The 17,627-nt window shown below is 39.5% G+C and overlaps 1 protein-coding gene across 4 annotated transcripts in view; it reads right to left on the bottom strand.

The window, feature by feature from the left end:
• JAKMIP1 (janus kinase and microtubule interacting protein 1) overlaps nucleotides 1-17,627 on the bottom strand; it is a 249,917-nt gene that overhangs the window by 98,631 nt on the left and 133,659 nt on the right. For all 4 annotated transcript variants that reach the window (XM_055797329.1, XM_055797330.1, XM_055797328.1 and 1 more), the window contains 3 exons: nucleotides 16,055-16,123; nucleotides 12,754-12,831; nucleotides 10,958-11,161 (listed from right to left, as the gene is read on the bottom strand). In XM_055797329.1, coding sequence (XP_055653304.1) covers nucleotides 10,958-11,161; nucleotides 12,754-12,831; nucleotides 16,055-16,123 — 351 coding nt within the window. The remainder of the gene's footprint in view (nucleotides 1-10,957; nucleotides 11,162-12,753; nucleotides 12,832-16,054; nucleotides 16,124-17,627) is intronic.

The raw sequence follows: 17,627 nt of genomic DNA, 5'->3' as shown, positions 1-17,627 counted from the left end.
GGGACAAAGGGGAGTGGTGTTCTGCCGGGCTCTAGCAATCCCTGTGTTCCTACAGTTAATAGCTGCCCCTCCGTCACATGAACGCACCTTTTTGGGGCTGACAGGATTCACGAGAAGAACACTGTGTTGTCAAATCATAGGGACGTACAAAGGAATTACTGTAGGCAAACAAAGAGCCACAGTGAGACAAAAATAGTGCAATGAGAATGCAACCGTGAAAGAGAAGAGCATAAACATGATAACATTTGTTATTGTCAAACAATGAGTTTGTCACTGATTTTGTTACAACAGCAAATAAAAGCTCACAAAACTTCTGGATGATGGCTGGCTAGATTTGTGAATACCCCCTGTTACTACTTTCACCCGCTCCTGAGTTTTGGAGTATGGCAGGCACCTGCTTGAGAAACCATCCTTCCACTAGCAATTAAGTTTGCTGCCACTTGTGTGCAAGCCCTTGCCAGCAGGGAGCAAGCAGCGGGGCCGAAGAGCCACCCTGCGGTGCTGCACTAACAGCAGATGGCTCTGCCAGCACAGCCGGGGCTGCGGCAGCCACCTCCGTTCGCATTGCCAGACAGCTACAGAACAAGGATACTAAAGATGTACAACACATGCCTTACTTGTTACTTAAGTGAAATTTGAACAGACTTTTAAGTTCCATTATAAAATTTCTCTTAAGGGTCGTTACATATATGTGATATATACAAAGGTAGGTAGTACGGCTACAAAACCCTGATGGACAGCCTGAAAATGCTAACGATTAGGTAAGAGAGGGAACGTCCAGAAAGTTCAGGCAGCTAAAGCATACATTTCCTTTGGAAGCCTATAGTGCCAAGGCAGGCACATGACCGAAAGTCCGCTAAAGCACACCTATCATGGGTGCTTTATATATCACCATATATATATATGATGTTACTTTATGGAAGTTTACCATTCGTCATTTCCAATTGTACAAATTATACGTTCGGTGACTGCAGTGACCACATACTGCCCCTCCTCTTCAATCTCGGGTTACTGGAGAGCTCCAGACACAAAGGGCTGTCAAAGTGCCCAAAAGCTGGAGATTAAACATTTTTCTCAGGAGAAGATTCCTCCTAAATGCTCATAAACCTCATTTCCCTTCACCTCATGATGGAAAGTTCGTCTTTCTGGGAAACAGGATACACTTCTTGAAGTACAATTACTCACATAAGCAACTCCTTCTCTTTGATAAACTTGGATGGCAAGTGCCTTTGGTGCCCATCTTCCAGTACTGGTAGGGACATTAAGACACGTCAGCTCTTCCTTTCTGAAGCAGCAAAGCTTGGCCTGAGACACCCAGATGGGACTACACATTGCTACCACCTCAGCAGTTCTGACCTTCGTGCAGAAGGGGAGTCTCTAAGTTTGCATGGAGCATTGCTTTACAGGCAGTGTGCCGCCTGAGCTGGCCTGTACAGAACCCATTCAGGTGTCTCTGCACCTACAGCTCAGCTTTCCTGACAGTGGGATAATTTCCTGAGAGATTTTTGTTTTCCAAATACATCCAAACTCAGGAAAAGCCTAGAAAACGCTAGATCCAAATTCATTATTGTAATGCCTCCTTTGTACAAGGGTGCAAACAAAGGGATAATACAGTTTTAAAAACTGAATTAAAGGCAATTGCTTCCTCACAGACCATTCAAATCAGAGGTCAGGTCCAATGGAATAATATTAACGCATTGCTAGTGGAGAACCAGCTACGTACTGGTTTCAAAAGGGAAATTCCTGTAATTTTGAGCACGGTCTGGCTCCTGTGGCTGTTCTGAAACCTCAGGGTTGCAAACCACATCTCTGGAATGTTTGAGGAATCAAGGTTTAGGTGAAATGCAAGCAGCACAACAGTGCACATGTGTCTGGAAATATTCTGCTTTCACTAACAGAGAAATTCCAATAACACAGGCTTAGAAAACTCAGCTTGCACTATGGAGCAAAGAAACACAAATAATGAAGCTGGTATTGCTCTTCCATTACTTAACATCAAACAATTTAGCCAAAATGAATGCATTGCTCTATTAAAAAAAAAAAAAAAAGTTAATTGCGTTCCCACACAGTACATGAAGTTCATGTGCCCAACTTGTGTTATAATAGCAATCCATCTACATTAAGTACCATTTCCATTAGTATAGCACTCGTTGTAAAGGAGGGCTGAAATAAATGGAAATCCTTCTGCTGGGCTCAGTGAGCACTGGATTGCCGTCTCAGAGCTATCATTTTTCTGCTAGAGGCAATAAATCACCCCAGTAACAATTTGTCATCATTTTGAGAGTTTGTCATGGGAAAAACTTTAACATTACGAAGAAAGAAAAATGATCTGTGATATAATGAAGTGCCCTACTACTTTAAGATGCAAAGTTCAAATTTCCACCACCAAAGAACCAAAATATGTATATTTCCTCATTTGTTTCAGTTTTTCTTTCATGACACCTCACATTCTGATGAGAAATGGACCATTCTTTCTAGAATTACGTGGTCCCTTACATTCTGTTTTTTTCACCTGATCTCTCAGCTAGCAAACACAGATTCTTTTTCAGTGTTTTCTGTTTCGTGGATAGTGATGCAGGCTAGACGAAGTGTACTTCATATCCAAGCCTTTTATCCTCTCCTATTCATTCATAGCATGAGCCAGTCATTCACAGTCCTGAACCAACATCTCACGTGGCTTCAAATCCTCAAGGAGCTTTGCCAAATGGGGAAAATGCTACCAGGAAAGGAACGCCAGTGCCAAATTTCATTTTCCAGAGAATGATGGTCACCTCATCCTTCATGTAGGTGTCAAGCTGCAGAACTGGTATCCTTGTTTCCTAGATAAGGGTTTAAGTAAAAAGCCCACCTGAACAAACATACTGTTTTACTGACAGCAGTATCAAGATCATCAGTTTATCTGGCTGCAAAATATGCTCCTTGCCATGCTACTATAGTCATGAAAACACAAGAATGTTCTTAATCAGGGGGTTTAGAAATCACCTTAATAGTTCCTGTAACACACTCATTGGATTTACGTTCATCAGCAAATCCAAGAAAACAATTTGATAATTTTAGCACAAAGCAGACAAAGAAGGATTTGCTAAGCTGCTTAGAGCCTCGCTCTGCTCTGAAATGTTGGAAAGGTTCAGGTTGATGTACATTCACAGGATAAGCACCATGGGTGGACTATATCAGACATGAACCATGTTTTGAATCTCTGAAGCCAGTTTATGATCAAGAATGTATACCATTCTGCAACAAAATTTAGCAAGGGAAGTATTTTGTCAGTCTGAGAAAGGGAAGGATCAATATTGTTTCATTATATCATTATTTAAAGCAGCTTCTCAACACTATTAAGACACAGGTATGTAAGATCTTTAATAATGTGAACAGCATAACTGTGCAACCTGTATAAATTTAAACAAATATAATCCGATGTGCCTTTAGCTATTATTCAATTAACTACGCTGACAGATAAAATTCCTTAATGAAAATATATTATTTTCTTGATTTTTTTAAAAAAAATCTAATACATGTTAACAGCTGTTTCAAAGCCTCTACTGTGTTTATATACAATTTGCATAGGTAATTGCCATATGTATTTACTCAAGCTGTATGATCTGCTACTGTAAGGGCTATGGATTCAGTAATCCAAATGTTCCCTTTAGTCCCATATTCCCAGAATGTGATTTTGCATAATATAGTCATAAGGAAACAAGCAAGCACACTGTTACAGCATTAGCTTAAGCTATTTCTGTTGCCATATTGTTTTACTTTATGAATGAAAACTTAATATAAATTTCAGCCAGTTGAATACGGTAATAATAGATCATTTTGGATATACTGTACCTCTCTGATTCTCACCAAGGTATTTCTTTACATGGCAGGTAAACATTTCATTCCCGTCTGTGTTCTGCATCTCAAGCATGATAATCCAATTAATAGTTACTGAAGTAGGAGAATTGTTGTTGTTAATCTTTATTATGCACTTGTAGTTTCTTTATTTGACTTCTCAAGGAGTAGTAAATCAATGAATTTTATAAATGCATTTAGCTTAAAATAAATATTTGTTATAAGCTGATACTGAATGACTGTGTACACAAAGATATGGCTGAATATTTACTAGTAAACTTGTTTTTTTTAACACTGTGAGTCTTAATTTATGCAAAACTACACCATATATTGATGCCTAACAGAAGAATATCAATAGTCCTATTACTTTTTACTAGGGAAAAACAATAATTAAAGCCACATTAGACATATTTATACAGAATGGCTATTCTAAGTCTATGTAAACTCAGAAGAAAAAAACACATTCCAAATCTTAAAACTGACTCCTTGACAGCCTAGACCCATTATCAGGGGTGGGGGGGAAGCATCATGTAATATTTATTTAGCATTAAATTTTGATTAATTTACATTCTGATATTATATGGCAAATTTCCAGGTAAAGCAATTATCATGATGTATATATGAATTGTGCATATGAAAACACATTTAATTTTTGGTTCTATAACAAACTTCACAACACTTTCTTTGTTAGACTTGCCTTTGCTCAGCTCCCACTGGCCTTACCTAAGGAACAGGGGGTATTCAGGGTTTCAGATGACAGAATTTCAGCCTTCAAACTTCAGATGAGGGTTTTCTGGATTCTAATATTACTCTAAGGCATACAGTTGCTCTTAACTTGGGTACAACCTCAATCACACCTTGTTTAGGACAAAGAGAGAAGATCTTTCAAATATATTTTGTAGGTATTACAACAGTCTTGTTATCGTCACTTTTTCAGACAAGTAGCATCACTAAGGCAGTTAGCAAAACAGGCACGATTTGATCTGAAGACTAAATATACAGAAAACCTACATAAGGCAACACTGTGAGATAAACATATAGAAATGACTAAAATTAACTCTCATTTGTCACACATTTCATCTGTGGGAAATTACGGAAGTTTATTGTGATATTGTCATTATAGCAGCAATGATGCCTTGAAAGACTCAATATTCACTCCTGCATGACAAATCAATACCACAGGTCAGCTATGATTAACCTAGTCATGATGTGTTTGATGAATACAGATGACAGCCATGATACCAGATGTCTTTAAGAGCAATTAATGAATATAAAATATGCATTATCAACAGTAATCTATTATATGTTGAACAGCAAAGCACAGAACATTTCTCAACTGGAAGCATTAGTAATAGAAAAAAAATAATCACTGGCTGCCCTATGTATTCCTCTTCATGTATAGTTATATGCAAATAGCTGGGAATGAGCTTTGCTAGCACCTTAACACTTCATATTTAAAATAAAAACATTAAACCAGATCATATATAGATAAATAGATTTGGATGTAAAATGATCTAAGACTTTCCCCAACTATTATTGTGTAAGTAACTTTAGTAGTAATACTTCTACTTTCTAAATGGTGTGACAAAGCTGTGAGTTTTTGACCAAGCCAGCCTCTCTGGCACACGGCAACAAGCCAGGGGAGGTGTCGTCTTTAATTTGTCCTCCCTGACACAAGGCAATGTGCCAAAGAGGACAAATTTAAGACAACCTCCCCACGCCTATCAGTGAGGTACACTGAGCACAGCACCCTCTCTCCCTTTCTCCCACTCCTAAGAGCCTTCCCAGTCAAACATCAAAACTTCATAATGCTCCTTGAATGAAAAAGAGATGGTCTATCAACCATAACAGATTACATAGCAAAGGGGAGCAGATCAGCTGCTGGATTTATCCAAGCTTTACCTGAACCTCTGTAGTATATCAAGTGGCAAATCTCATATTCCTACTTCACACCGACAGTTACTGTATTAATATATTTTTTTTTTTAAATGAAGCTTTTCAGGAAACAAACCACAACAAAAACATATGTATTCCAAATGGCTGAGCCAATATGATCTTATAGATATGGTGGCATCCAGCCTTATGGATTTGTAAACAAACAACTCTCCCAGTGTGAAAAGGGTGTCCTACCAACGAGAGAGCAGGGAGAACTCATGGAGGAACGTCATCCACTATAGCTTTGTTTGACCTTCAAGCAGTGAGAACTTAGCTCTTCAGGTCAGAAAAAAAAGGAATGAAGAAACTTAGGAAGCCAGGAAGAAAAAAGGAATAAAGGAAATTAGTTTGGTGTTTCTGGACTTCAAGATATATTTATATTTTGACATTTCCGGACGAAAAAAAAGACATCACTGCTTCTGCCTCTTCCTTGGTCTCCATGAAAAAAAGTGCCTGAGGCATTGCATTTGCAGTGAATCCTTCTTTACAGCAGTGACATATAGAGGTCAATTTTGAGTTATTGTCAAAGGATTGTCCTATGTCTTCTTCTAGTAAAATATGCAAATAAAGTAGCAATTTCTGCTCTTATGACAATGATTAATCCAACTTGGTCACAGGAGTAAATGCTATAGTTTAAAGAAAACATAGTTAAAATATTTACAGCTATATTCCAGCTATCTAGTGTGGAAATTTGGATGTCTTCAACATTCCACAGATGTATTATATTCTCATCTAGAACTGAAGCAATGGTTTGGTTTACTCTGTAAAACTGAGTTCAAGAATATTCTAACCCAAGTTATAATAAAACACCCCCAGCTTAGTACAGTACTACAGGGCAACTCGGAGGGAAAAAAAGTTTCACACTTTTTGATGCCACAATGAACTAACACATCTTTTGCATTTTTTCCTTACATTTTTATACAAATATAAGACTGCTCAGGGAAATCATCAGATTACATTAATAAAATCTGTCTCTCATATCCCTTCTGATTGGCAGCAATTGTTTTTGGAACTGAGTTTGTGTCAATCTGCTGTCCTTCAAGGATTTTCTAGCTTCTCTTTGTATTTAAAATAACTTAAAATGAAATCAGAATACATTCTATTTCTATCATAATTTTCCTCGTGTTTGAATACTGCCAACAGTGCAATTTGAATTGATCTATCATAATTTAAAGCTTGGTTCTGATTACTTTCCTCAGTTTCTTACTCTAAAAGGAGCTACAGTCAAATCAACAGGAATATATTTCAAGTTAGATCACATCTGGTTTACATAAAGCATAACCTGACATGTAGAAATTTATTAATTCCAGCAGATTACGATTAACTATGATGCTGTGTGGATTCTTTCTGTTGTTTTTTGGGGGGCATTCGGTTTTTTGGTTTGTTTTTTATTTCTTCTTAGTTTGCTTAATTAAGAAATTGATATCACTACTTTAGAAACACATTGTATTGCTCTGCTTGAAATATTTTTTCTCAGAGATGGTTTTTGTAGCTACACCAATGCATTTTTCTCTCTCTGTAGAAATGGTTTATCACGTGGGAGATATGGATTACCCTTCTTAACAGAACTCGATAGTAAAAATCTTCACATTTTCCAAAATGCACAAAAGTCATGCCACTGCAGTGATTAGATCACAAATGTTACTTTTAAATGAAGTCCTGCTAAAAATAAACCAGACATTGATTTACAAAAGCTTATAATAACAGTGTAGCACAACGAGACATTTTTGATGGCAATATATACAGGAACGGCAGTTGAACTGCACATACCCTATGGCTAGAAGCAAGTATCACAAGCTGCTCAGGACAGATTTTTAATTAAAATATATATTTTGCTTCCTCCAAATAGAGAGGATGGTGTAAATCAAAGCATCTTCTCTGACTTCAGGGGAGTACTGTGAATATGTTTCAGCTGCGGATCTGTCCCCTAGACCTGCATGTTGCACTCTGGGTTTAATAACAGCGTGGTATGCCTTAGCAAGCAGATCTAATCACACAGTCTGTCTAATTGGGCTCCACAGAGGCTTGGTTTCCTTAACACACAATAGGTATACATGAGTGGTTCCATTTATATACTAATGAACATTAATAATGGGGGGCTATACTGCCCAAGATGAACAGACCTACCAATGTAGAACAGGGCCTAACATCCTAAAATGCATTTATTTAATTGGAACAAAGTCAATACCCAGTGGCTGGGAACTAAGGCTTTATATCTGGACAAAGCAGCACACACGAAGCAGCAGAGGCTCACATTTGGACAGCAGTTTACCCACTTTCTTATGCACGTTCCTGTCTCTTTCAGACAGTACATTCCCCAGGAAGAACATTTATCAGCTCTGTAACACCAGCATCTCACAAGCTAAATCCTGAAAGTCCCTACACGAAGCAGTTCACCTGCAATGAAACCCTGCAGATCCACCTGCAGTGTTCATCCCATGCATTGCCACTTCTGCATCCTCCAGTATGGCCAAGGATCACTTGCACGCAGGAGAGAACTCCTCCTTCTCCATCATCAGATCTTCTTGGACCCCCACTCTTGTATGTCTGACACAGAAACTCTGACCCAGAGAAGGCTGTAGCCAGCCTGCCAGGATAAGCAGAGTTGTTCTTTTGAAGCCCTTGTATCAGGCAGACCATAAGGTAACGGAAGCAAAGAAACAGGCCTTCTGGAAGTGATCAAGCTTCCAGAGTTTCAGAGAGTTTGGAGTCTTTAATACATGGTTTCTGTTTCAGGGGAAGTTGATAGTGTTTGCAACGAGAACATTCTGTATTAAGTCTGGAAGAACCATCACGCTGTCTTACCATTCTCTTTAGCCTCTGCTTCAGCAGAGTCAGAAGTGCCGTGCATACCACAAAGGCACTGCAGACTGCACAGATATGGCCAGGTCTAGACTACAGTTTTCCTGGAATAAAGTGTAATGGGTGTTTGCTAATGTCACAATGTCAGCAAAACCTCTCGGTGGCCATAAATATATCAGTAAAAGAGGGGATTAATTTAATAGAGCATCTAGGGATGTACTATACTTTGAGCACCTTCATCCATACATTAGGAGTCTGCCAACACAAGTATGGTTCCATTTGTGCAGCATTCAGCTTCTGTCATCTGCTAGTGTAGATGAATGCAATCCCATGAGAATTAGCCCTGACACTACTGATCCCTCCTAGGGTTGTTTTTTGTTTTCTTGTTTTTAAGTCGTGGATATTTGCATAGAACTACTAGGTTATTGGTGTTGACCACTGGTCCCATAAGGACCCACAAATACAACCTTCAAGACTTAACAACTGAGAACAATCTGAGTAAAGGATTTCAAATGCAATCTGTTAATCTCCCATACTCCAGGCAAGTTAACTATCATCTTTGCCTTTGTTTTTCCTGTCTACTATGGGGGGTTAAAAATAGATGACTGAAATACTTAGCTCCTTATTAAGCAGTAGAATTCACTTTAACATGTCCTGCAGGGCTGTAACATTAGCGTGTCTAATGAGATGGGCACAACACTAAAATAATGACGCACTATAAAATGGACCTGGAGACAGGTACATAAACATCCATGGCTAACGAGGCCATGTTTAGATTAGCATTTTTGTTCAGAGCCGGAGTTTTCTTCCAAACTCACTATATTTAACTAAGTTGTGGAGCAATCTCTCAGTACAGGAATTGGATTCAAACTGAAGATCTGCTCCAGATGTGCACCTAAAGTGCTTTGCCTAATAGTGAGCAGGCCATGGGACCAAATGGAACATAGTCCAGATTAAACCCTTAATATGCACATAGTATGGATTTCGAGTCCTCAGGAACAACTGTTACACTCTTCAAGCCTACTCCTATTTTTCCTTCCCTCTTGCTAATATTATATGCGCCTAAATCAGAAGCTCTGCTCAGGTGTTCCCCCAAAACACACTACAACAAGGGTTACAAAAAGGTCCTAGCCAAGAGTGGCTAGACAATACCAAATTTCATATATTTACTCTCTTTCAAACACTTGTAGCATCAGCTTGTGCCTACTTTCTCTGGCTTTCTGTACACCATTGCTGATCTGACACCCATTAAAAACAAATTCCTCTCCTGATCTCAATGTTTCATGTTTCAATCCAAGGGAACATAGCACAGGAGTAAGAGAAAGGAGACTTCTAGGGAGTCAGAGTTCAGCTCTCAACAGTAGCACCTGCTCTTAACTCTGCAGGATGACAGGAGATGATCACAACAGTGCTGGGTCAGTACATTATATCAGTTGTGGTCTATATTAATCTACAAAGCCAACCTGGACAGAGAGAGGCTTGAACTAAGCTCAATGCGGTTCTTGCCCTAGAACCAGCATCCAAAATAGCAACAACATCTCCACAGCACGGTTTGGCATTTACAATATGTGATTCCAGATTTGCACAGAAAGTAGCCAGAACAACTGGAGAGCAGTCTTCAAGATCTAGGACATCTGGCTGCAACTTCCAGAGGCTACTTTAAAGAGGAACCAAAATCCTTACGAACAATTATTCCTGCTGGAATAACACCCTGAGACATGCAGCTCTCTTCTCTCCCTGAATATTTGCACAGAAAAACTAGCAATCTTACCAAGAGTCAATAATCGCTGTGCTTCCATAGGCCAGGACCTTGCCTGAACTCAAGATGTCAATATTTGTCCTTAAGGAAGTGGTTTAGACAGACAAGGCTTTTTTGAACTAAAGACCTGAAGTTTTTAGAATGGCCTCTTCAGAGACTTCCTATGACTGCCTCTTTTTGTTGTTGTTTAAAAGATGTCACAAATAGCTACAAGAAATAAAAAGGTGGGGGCGGGGAGTATAAAAAACTTGGATTCCTGTAACTACTCCTTCTGCCTTTTCTCTTTTCCTAGTGTCACACTCTTAAAACCTCCCATTCCAGCTTTTTCTAATTTAGGCCTTAAACTTGCAACAAGCTCTCTTGGAGCCCTGTGGAAGACTGTGTGGTTGTACACACAGGGAACAGGTTGTGCAACAGGACCTTGTAGTGAGACAGTGACTCATTTTGCGTGTGTACCATGCCCAGCACAACCGGGTCCCAACACCGCTTGTCCCCTTGACACGGCAGCAATACAAAGAACAGACTCAGTGTAACTCAACGGGGTGAGGGTGAAGTGATGCTGTTGTACGGGCAGTGGTGGCAACCACAGAGGTAACACGGAGGGGGAGGGGAGAGACGCGGGATTACCTGCTGGGCTTGCTGCAGCAACTCCATTCGCTCGTGCAAGATCTGGCTGTCAAACTCACGGCTCTGCCTCAGGATCTGCCGCCGCACCTTCTCCACTGCCGCTCGCAGGTCCTCCCTCTGGGCTTCAGTCAGCGACTCGCTCGCTCGCCTTCCTGGGTCCTGCTGCAGGGCATTATACAGCGTGGCTTCCAGCTCCTGGATTTTCTAATGCAACCCAAATCACATACAGACAGGCTGCCATTTGAATCCAGCAAGCAAACGCCCCACCAACAGCTAGAGGAGAAGGCTAGCAAGCGAAGCCTTTGGCAGGAGGGAAGGACAGACACAGACAGGTAGACAGAAAGTGGCAGTTGTGAGCAGTGAGGAGCATTCCACACAGAGTGCATGTAGCCTCCTTACTTACTCCTGACTTACACCCAGGCGATGGTTCCCATTCTAGTAAATGATTGATTTCTTCTATTTAGGGAAGATTCAGATGACAGGTCTGCGTTCAATATGTGATATAACCCCAATTCCTGATGCTGAACGTTACAAAATTAATGCAAACTAACAACTTCCCTTCAACTGCAACTGAATTGTTAAGCCACCCTATAAAATAAAAGGCCCACGGAGAGAACCGTGAACAACAGAAATCTTAGTGTCTCCCTCTCCCCTCCTGTCATGTCATCCCCTGCTCAAAGTCTGCGTCACTGGCTTAGTTCCAAGTTGCCATAAGCAATGAAAAGGGGAACCTTTGCACACTTGTATACTCTAATCCCTCATCAATGTCTTGCCATTTGCCAGACTCCTAACCAGATTCTCATGCGCTGACTGAGGCTGCAGCACTCTGCAAAGCAGACAGCACAGCAGAACTTCACATCCACATGGAGAACTGGATTCCCAAGAGTAAAGAAAGCAAGGAATCATGGCAGGGTTTCCTTGACTACTGGGGTTAACATGATCCTATTAAAAACCAGCATCTAGACTGATGATATTTGCATCAGGAACATCTGACAACATCCCTTTAGCCCTCATAACACCTTTGTGAGGTAGGTAATTCCATCCATATTAGGGATGCAGAAACAGCTGCACAGAGAGGTTAAATGGCTTGCCCAAGGTCACAGTGCTAGAAATAGAACCTGCTTGCTTTTATCTCTGTTATCTGCTCTGAGCACTAGACCTTGCCTTTTTTCTGAAAACATTTTCCCCAACAGAAATATTTACAATGTATAAATAATTCTTCAGGCCATTATATTTTGATTTTCTGAAGTCTCGCTATTAACACAGTTGGGGGTTCATTTTTACCAGTTCCTAGATAATTCCTAATTGTTGCTTAGCCTGAGAGAAGGCAAGGTTGCAGCTTCCCTCTTGAAAACTGGGAAGGATAAGGTTGGATAGGAGCGCACACGAAGGAATTGAATAGGAAGAAAAGGCATTGCCAATTTAGGATAGGTTAGCAGCAGTGATATTTACAAATGCTTAGGGAAAAGAAATATCAGAGAAGTTCTAAAGTAATTTCTGGGGTGTTTTACCAGTCATGGTTTTGTGCACACATAAACCAGTTCTTCCCATTCCAGATGTGCTAATGAGATGTTCACATATTTCAGAATAAAGAATGCAATGCAAAAACGTTACACTTCCGAAGACTATAATCCATTTCCTAAGTCTCCCATTAAGTGATATCAGATTTCCTATTCTGGCAGAAAAAGAAATCAATTAAAAATGAACCCTATTTATAATTACAAGAAAAAATCCCAACAACTGTATTTTATCAAATCTGTTCAAATATGAAAATTTAATGACTGTTCTTTTCCTACCATGTATGCCTGGTCCAGAGCTTGTTTCCTGTAGTCGAGTTCTTCCTCTAAATAACCCTTCTGTTTACTGAACAGGTCCTGAGCAATAATAAAAACAAGGGAGTGTTTGTTCTTTATCCTAATTCATGAAAAATCATAAATGCCATCATTTTTATGTGAGCTTTCCACTTGAAAGCAAAAGAAAATCTATAGCCAATGACCACATTCATCCTAAGGATATTTGGGATATCACATTTACAACGTTAGCACTTAAAAATACGTGTATCATATTAACAAGTTGTACCTAGCAATCACTGACCTCTACACCAGTGTACAAACCTGCCCTGACCTGACAGATGTGCACACGACAGCTAGAAGGTTTGCAGGAATGTGCGTGCATGTGACCCCACAGTAATAACTTACACAGAGCGGGCTGCGGGACAGGAGAGAGAAACACAGCTGAGGGCACACTATATTCTGAACATATCCAGCCTATACCCTTAAGGAAATCACGGGGCAAACTCTAATCTGTCTGTTCTAGGGAGGAAAGGAGAACAGGCAAGGCTGCAGCTGGGTTCTGCAGCAGCATTCCCTGACGCATTACTGAAGCAGAACTAAAAAACTCAGTTCTCCACTTGTGAAGGTTGGGAAGTCAATTTGAAATGGGTCAAGTGATGCCCAGAGAGGTTAAGTGAGTAGCTGAAGAAGTTTTCAAGACACCTAGGATTTACAGGCAATTTTTGCTTTTGTTTTATATTTTTATATATATATATATACACAGACATATATAAAACACAGGCTGGGATTTCAGTGGAACTCAGTATCCAGAAGCATGATGTTGCAAGAAAGTTGCGGACATTTTTATGGTTGTCTGAATAGTCAAGTGAGTACTGACTGGTGACAGCGCTCTTGTAAAATATGATTTTAGAGTGTTTTGGATGACAGTAAGTCGAACATAAACCAGTTACTTGATTTTATTATCTTTTTTTTCAAGGCAGGTTTTCATGCTCAAAAAAAAGAAAGCAGAGGAACTCTTTGATTGAATTCAAAATTTTCCATCATTCTTTTTTCTATTCACCAAACTTGCATTTCCTCAACGTATAGAATAAATGTCAAAGTAAATACATGAGGTTGTTGAGATGATTAATCGCAGCTTTTATTACGATATAAAAAAATCAAATGTTGCTGGTCTGGTGAGTGTTATTGGATGTTGGATTGCCTCAAAGTCACTTACTTGGCTGAATTTTACTTTCAGACATACATGTGGATTTCGGACAGTTTTTCTGTCCGCTGTCAATGTAGCACTGGCACAGACTTTGCCTAGGCATGAACCATGATGATGAATTTTCACTCCAAACATCTGGTTTAAAACAAATCCATTCTGATCAGTGAATTAATGCTTGGGAGGGGCTCAGAGCACAGAACAACTTCAGATGACCTCTCGTTTGTTAAGAACGACTCATAATTGGTGGCAGCAGCAACACATACGACCAATACGAAAGGACTCAGAGGAATAAGCCGCTATTTGTTCTCTGTATAAGAACTATAATATTTACTGTTCAGTTGTTTGGGTTTTTTTTTTTAAACTTGGAGGTTTTTTAATTACTTATGAATTAATATTGAATTTAGAACCAAAGTTTAAGTCAGGCTTCGATCTCAGGGCTGGAATTCAGTTACCTGACATATGGTTGCCTATTGCTATTATAGCCATGCTAGAGCGTGCTACTTCAGCTGCTGGCCCAGAAGGGCAAGGATCTCCAGCTGGTCCTATAGAATATATTTCACACCCCCTTGTGGATATCTCCAGAACTCTGAAGAATGTAATACAGCATTAGACATCATGTTTATGCAACTGAATCCCACCCTCACTACCCAGGTGGCATTATTTTCTTATTTGGATTACAGTAACAGCTATACAAGATGCAACACCACTGTGCACTGCATAATGCATGGTAAAGGACGTGCCTGTTCCTAAAGAGCTTGCAGGTGCCTGACACCAGAGAAGCAGATTGACTTGCCCAAGACTGTAGAGAGCATCAGAGCCACCAACAGATTCCAGAATAGCAATGCAGGTACCTTGATCATGTTGCTTCTCCAAAAGCTATTGTAAAAGCTAGCCACAAAAAGCAAGAGGGAAGGAGACGAGAACAGGACCTCAGACTCTTAACATGGGTTCCAAGGACAACTAAACCAGTGCTCATCCCTTCTGAAAGTGTCATGCGAGAATATTATTTCTAGACTCATTTCACAATTGAGTCAGTCATTGACAATGCAGAATACGTCAGCCTGCTATGCTAAAGAAATAGATATAGGGCTATCCAGAGTAAAACTTGAAAACATCACAGGCAGTGGGAAAATAACAAACCAAGTTAGAAAGAAAGTATTGTTTTCCAATTCCTTTTATGAAAGAATCTAGTATTTGTGGGCACTTTCCCTTTCAGAAACCTTTGCATTTTTCCATAACAAAAGTTAAAGAAATACCAGATGTGGAAAGGATCATATCTATGTTAAAGTGCAACCAGTATGATAAGCTACACTCAACAGAGGACACAGTCTGAGCACTTCTTTTTTCATTGTGGCCCAAATACACACTTCTTCAGTGGCCCTGGGCAAATCACTTAACCTCCCTGTCTCAGTTTCCCATTCTTTAAGATGAAAGTAATGCTAATTACTTAGCTACCTGTAAAAGGTGTGGCGAGGATTAATCAGTTGTTTGTAAAGCCATTTGAAGATGAGAAGCACAGCAGGCATGGTAAACCAATAAAACTGAACACTCATTCCAAAACTCTTTGTCCAACATATGGAGAAATAAGGTCAGTATTGCACCGAGTTTGTTATGCAAGACAGAACTGCTGTTGAGAAAACATTCTGTCTTTAAGCATGAAGGCCTTGGGGCAAGAAAGGTCATCTGGAGTAAGAGGTCTTTACAACTTCTGTAGAAGCTGAATACCAGAGAGTAAAGGAATATTCTTGACAATTCTGCTAAGGTGACCCCAAAATTAAAAAGACGATGCTGTTGCCAGACAAATTAATACACAGAAAGCACAAAGACAGTTTCACACTGTTTGGTTAATATGCTCTGTAAAGTTATGCCTTCATATCCTCATTTGTATATATTATGCTATTTTTGTTCTATGTAGATTTGTCACTTCTGTCCCACCCCAAAGAATACAGGCAATAAATCATTCTAGAAACTGCTTCCCTATTTTACCATGAAGCAATCTCTGTTAAGCAGAGAAAGGCATCAAATCAACCTGTGATGAAGTTTATATACATTCCCTTTTTAGCTAAATGAATTATAACTTTAGTCACTGTTCCTTACCTTTTCGTTCTCCAGGTCTAACATCTTCTGTGTCAGTGCAGCTTCTGTCCCCTCTATTTGTTTTAACCACTACATGAACACAGCAGTGTGAAGAGGAAAAAAAAATATTAAAAACACAGAGGTTTTGAAATATTTGCACTAAACATTTTGCAAGTTTGTTGCTAACACTCCCAGCCATATGCTTTCCGCTTACTACCTACTCACTTTGAAGTTACACATGAATAAACAGGTTGTGAAAACACAGGCAGAATGGAGGACCACAGAAACGTACCAAAGACTAACAAGTGGAGGTTGTTTTCCTAAAATAAATTGAAGGGTTTTCTCCCTGTAAAGTTCAAAATATAAACCAGACTTGGCCCAAGAATGCAAAATCAACCCGTTTCCAACTTGGTATACCTATTGCTTGTTGGTATGATTTGCAAAACCATCATATGACCTCAGGGTGTCAGTCCTGCATTTTTTCAGATGGCAATTTAAACAAAAGACAAGGCAGCAAACTTGATCCTTTATTTTGGAGTTTGCTGCACCCTTTGTGGGAGGAAGCTCACTTCTAAAACATTACTAATATAAAGGGAACAATAAAATGGACAGACAGCTTGAAGGTCATGCAGTTGCTACCATGAATCCATTACCATTCTGCTCATAAACAAAACAACTAGAATGAAGAAGAATGGTCATTGCATTCCAAAGGTAAAATTACATACTGTAATAGCTAAATGCATGGATAGAAGGCTCTTGGTTAATTACTAACCATCACTAGCATTATATTAATATTCAGCATTTAAGATTATCATAACGGATGGGAATGCTCAGTTCTGAATTTCCTTATGGTCCACAATAAGGATCAAAGACTGGCTTACAGAGAGAATGATTTACACATTTAGGGTTTTGGTGCATTCATTGGGGCTCAGCCTCAAAGGAATTAACGACATATCCATTTTTTCCCAAAGATTTAGATAGGAAATCTGCAAACATAATTTACAAATAAGCAAAACATGTACACACTACTTTATCCTTTTTGGACCTTCAACTATTTAAGAGGCTGGTGGATTAGAAGGGCAACTTCTTTTATCTAGTTAGTAGGTTTAGCTTTGTACAGAGCTGATAAAAGTGAACAGGAACACCGTATTCCCCAGTGATTCTGTTTTCATCATCTTTGTTTTCTTCATTTTGAAGGTGACAGACTGAAGATACTCCTAAGGGAAGCCTCACCACTGATAAAGGATTCAGTGAGACAGTGAGCATTCTGATCCCTTGAAATCAATAGGAATGGGAGTCCTCAGCATCTCTCACAGCTACCCTCAATATTTGCAGATGAAAGGGTTATCTGCAAACATTAGAGGTCAAAAATTTTTGAAGGTATGGATGATATGCAAGACTAAATGTTGATTCCAATCTTCCTATGCCTATAAGCCTTTCTGGAATCCAGGGGCACAGAAGAGACAGCCGTGTATTTAGGAGTGGTAATCAGCTGTAGCATTCAAAATAAGCTTCTGGAATTGTGCCAGCAAAACCCAGAAACCTTCCTTGCCTGGCAGCTTGATTTCAAAGGATCACTTCCAGTGCCTGGGTA

This window comes from Falco peregrinus, chromosome 2 (genome assembly GCF_023634155.1).
Source record: "Falco peregrinus isolate bFalPer1 chromosome 2, bFalPer1.pri, whole genome shotgun sequence".
Classification (NCBI taxonomy): domain Eukaryota; kingdom Metazoa; phylum Chordata; class Aves; order Falconiformes; family Falconidae; genus Falco; species Falco peregrinus.
Note: the sequence above shows the minus strand (reverse complement) of the source record. Positions and strands in the feature narration are given on the sequence as shown.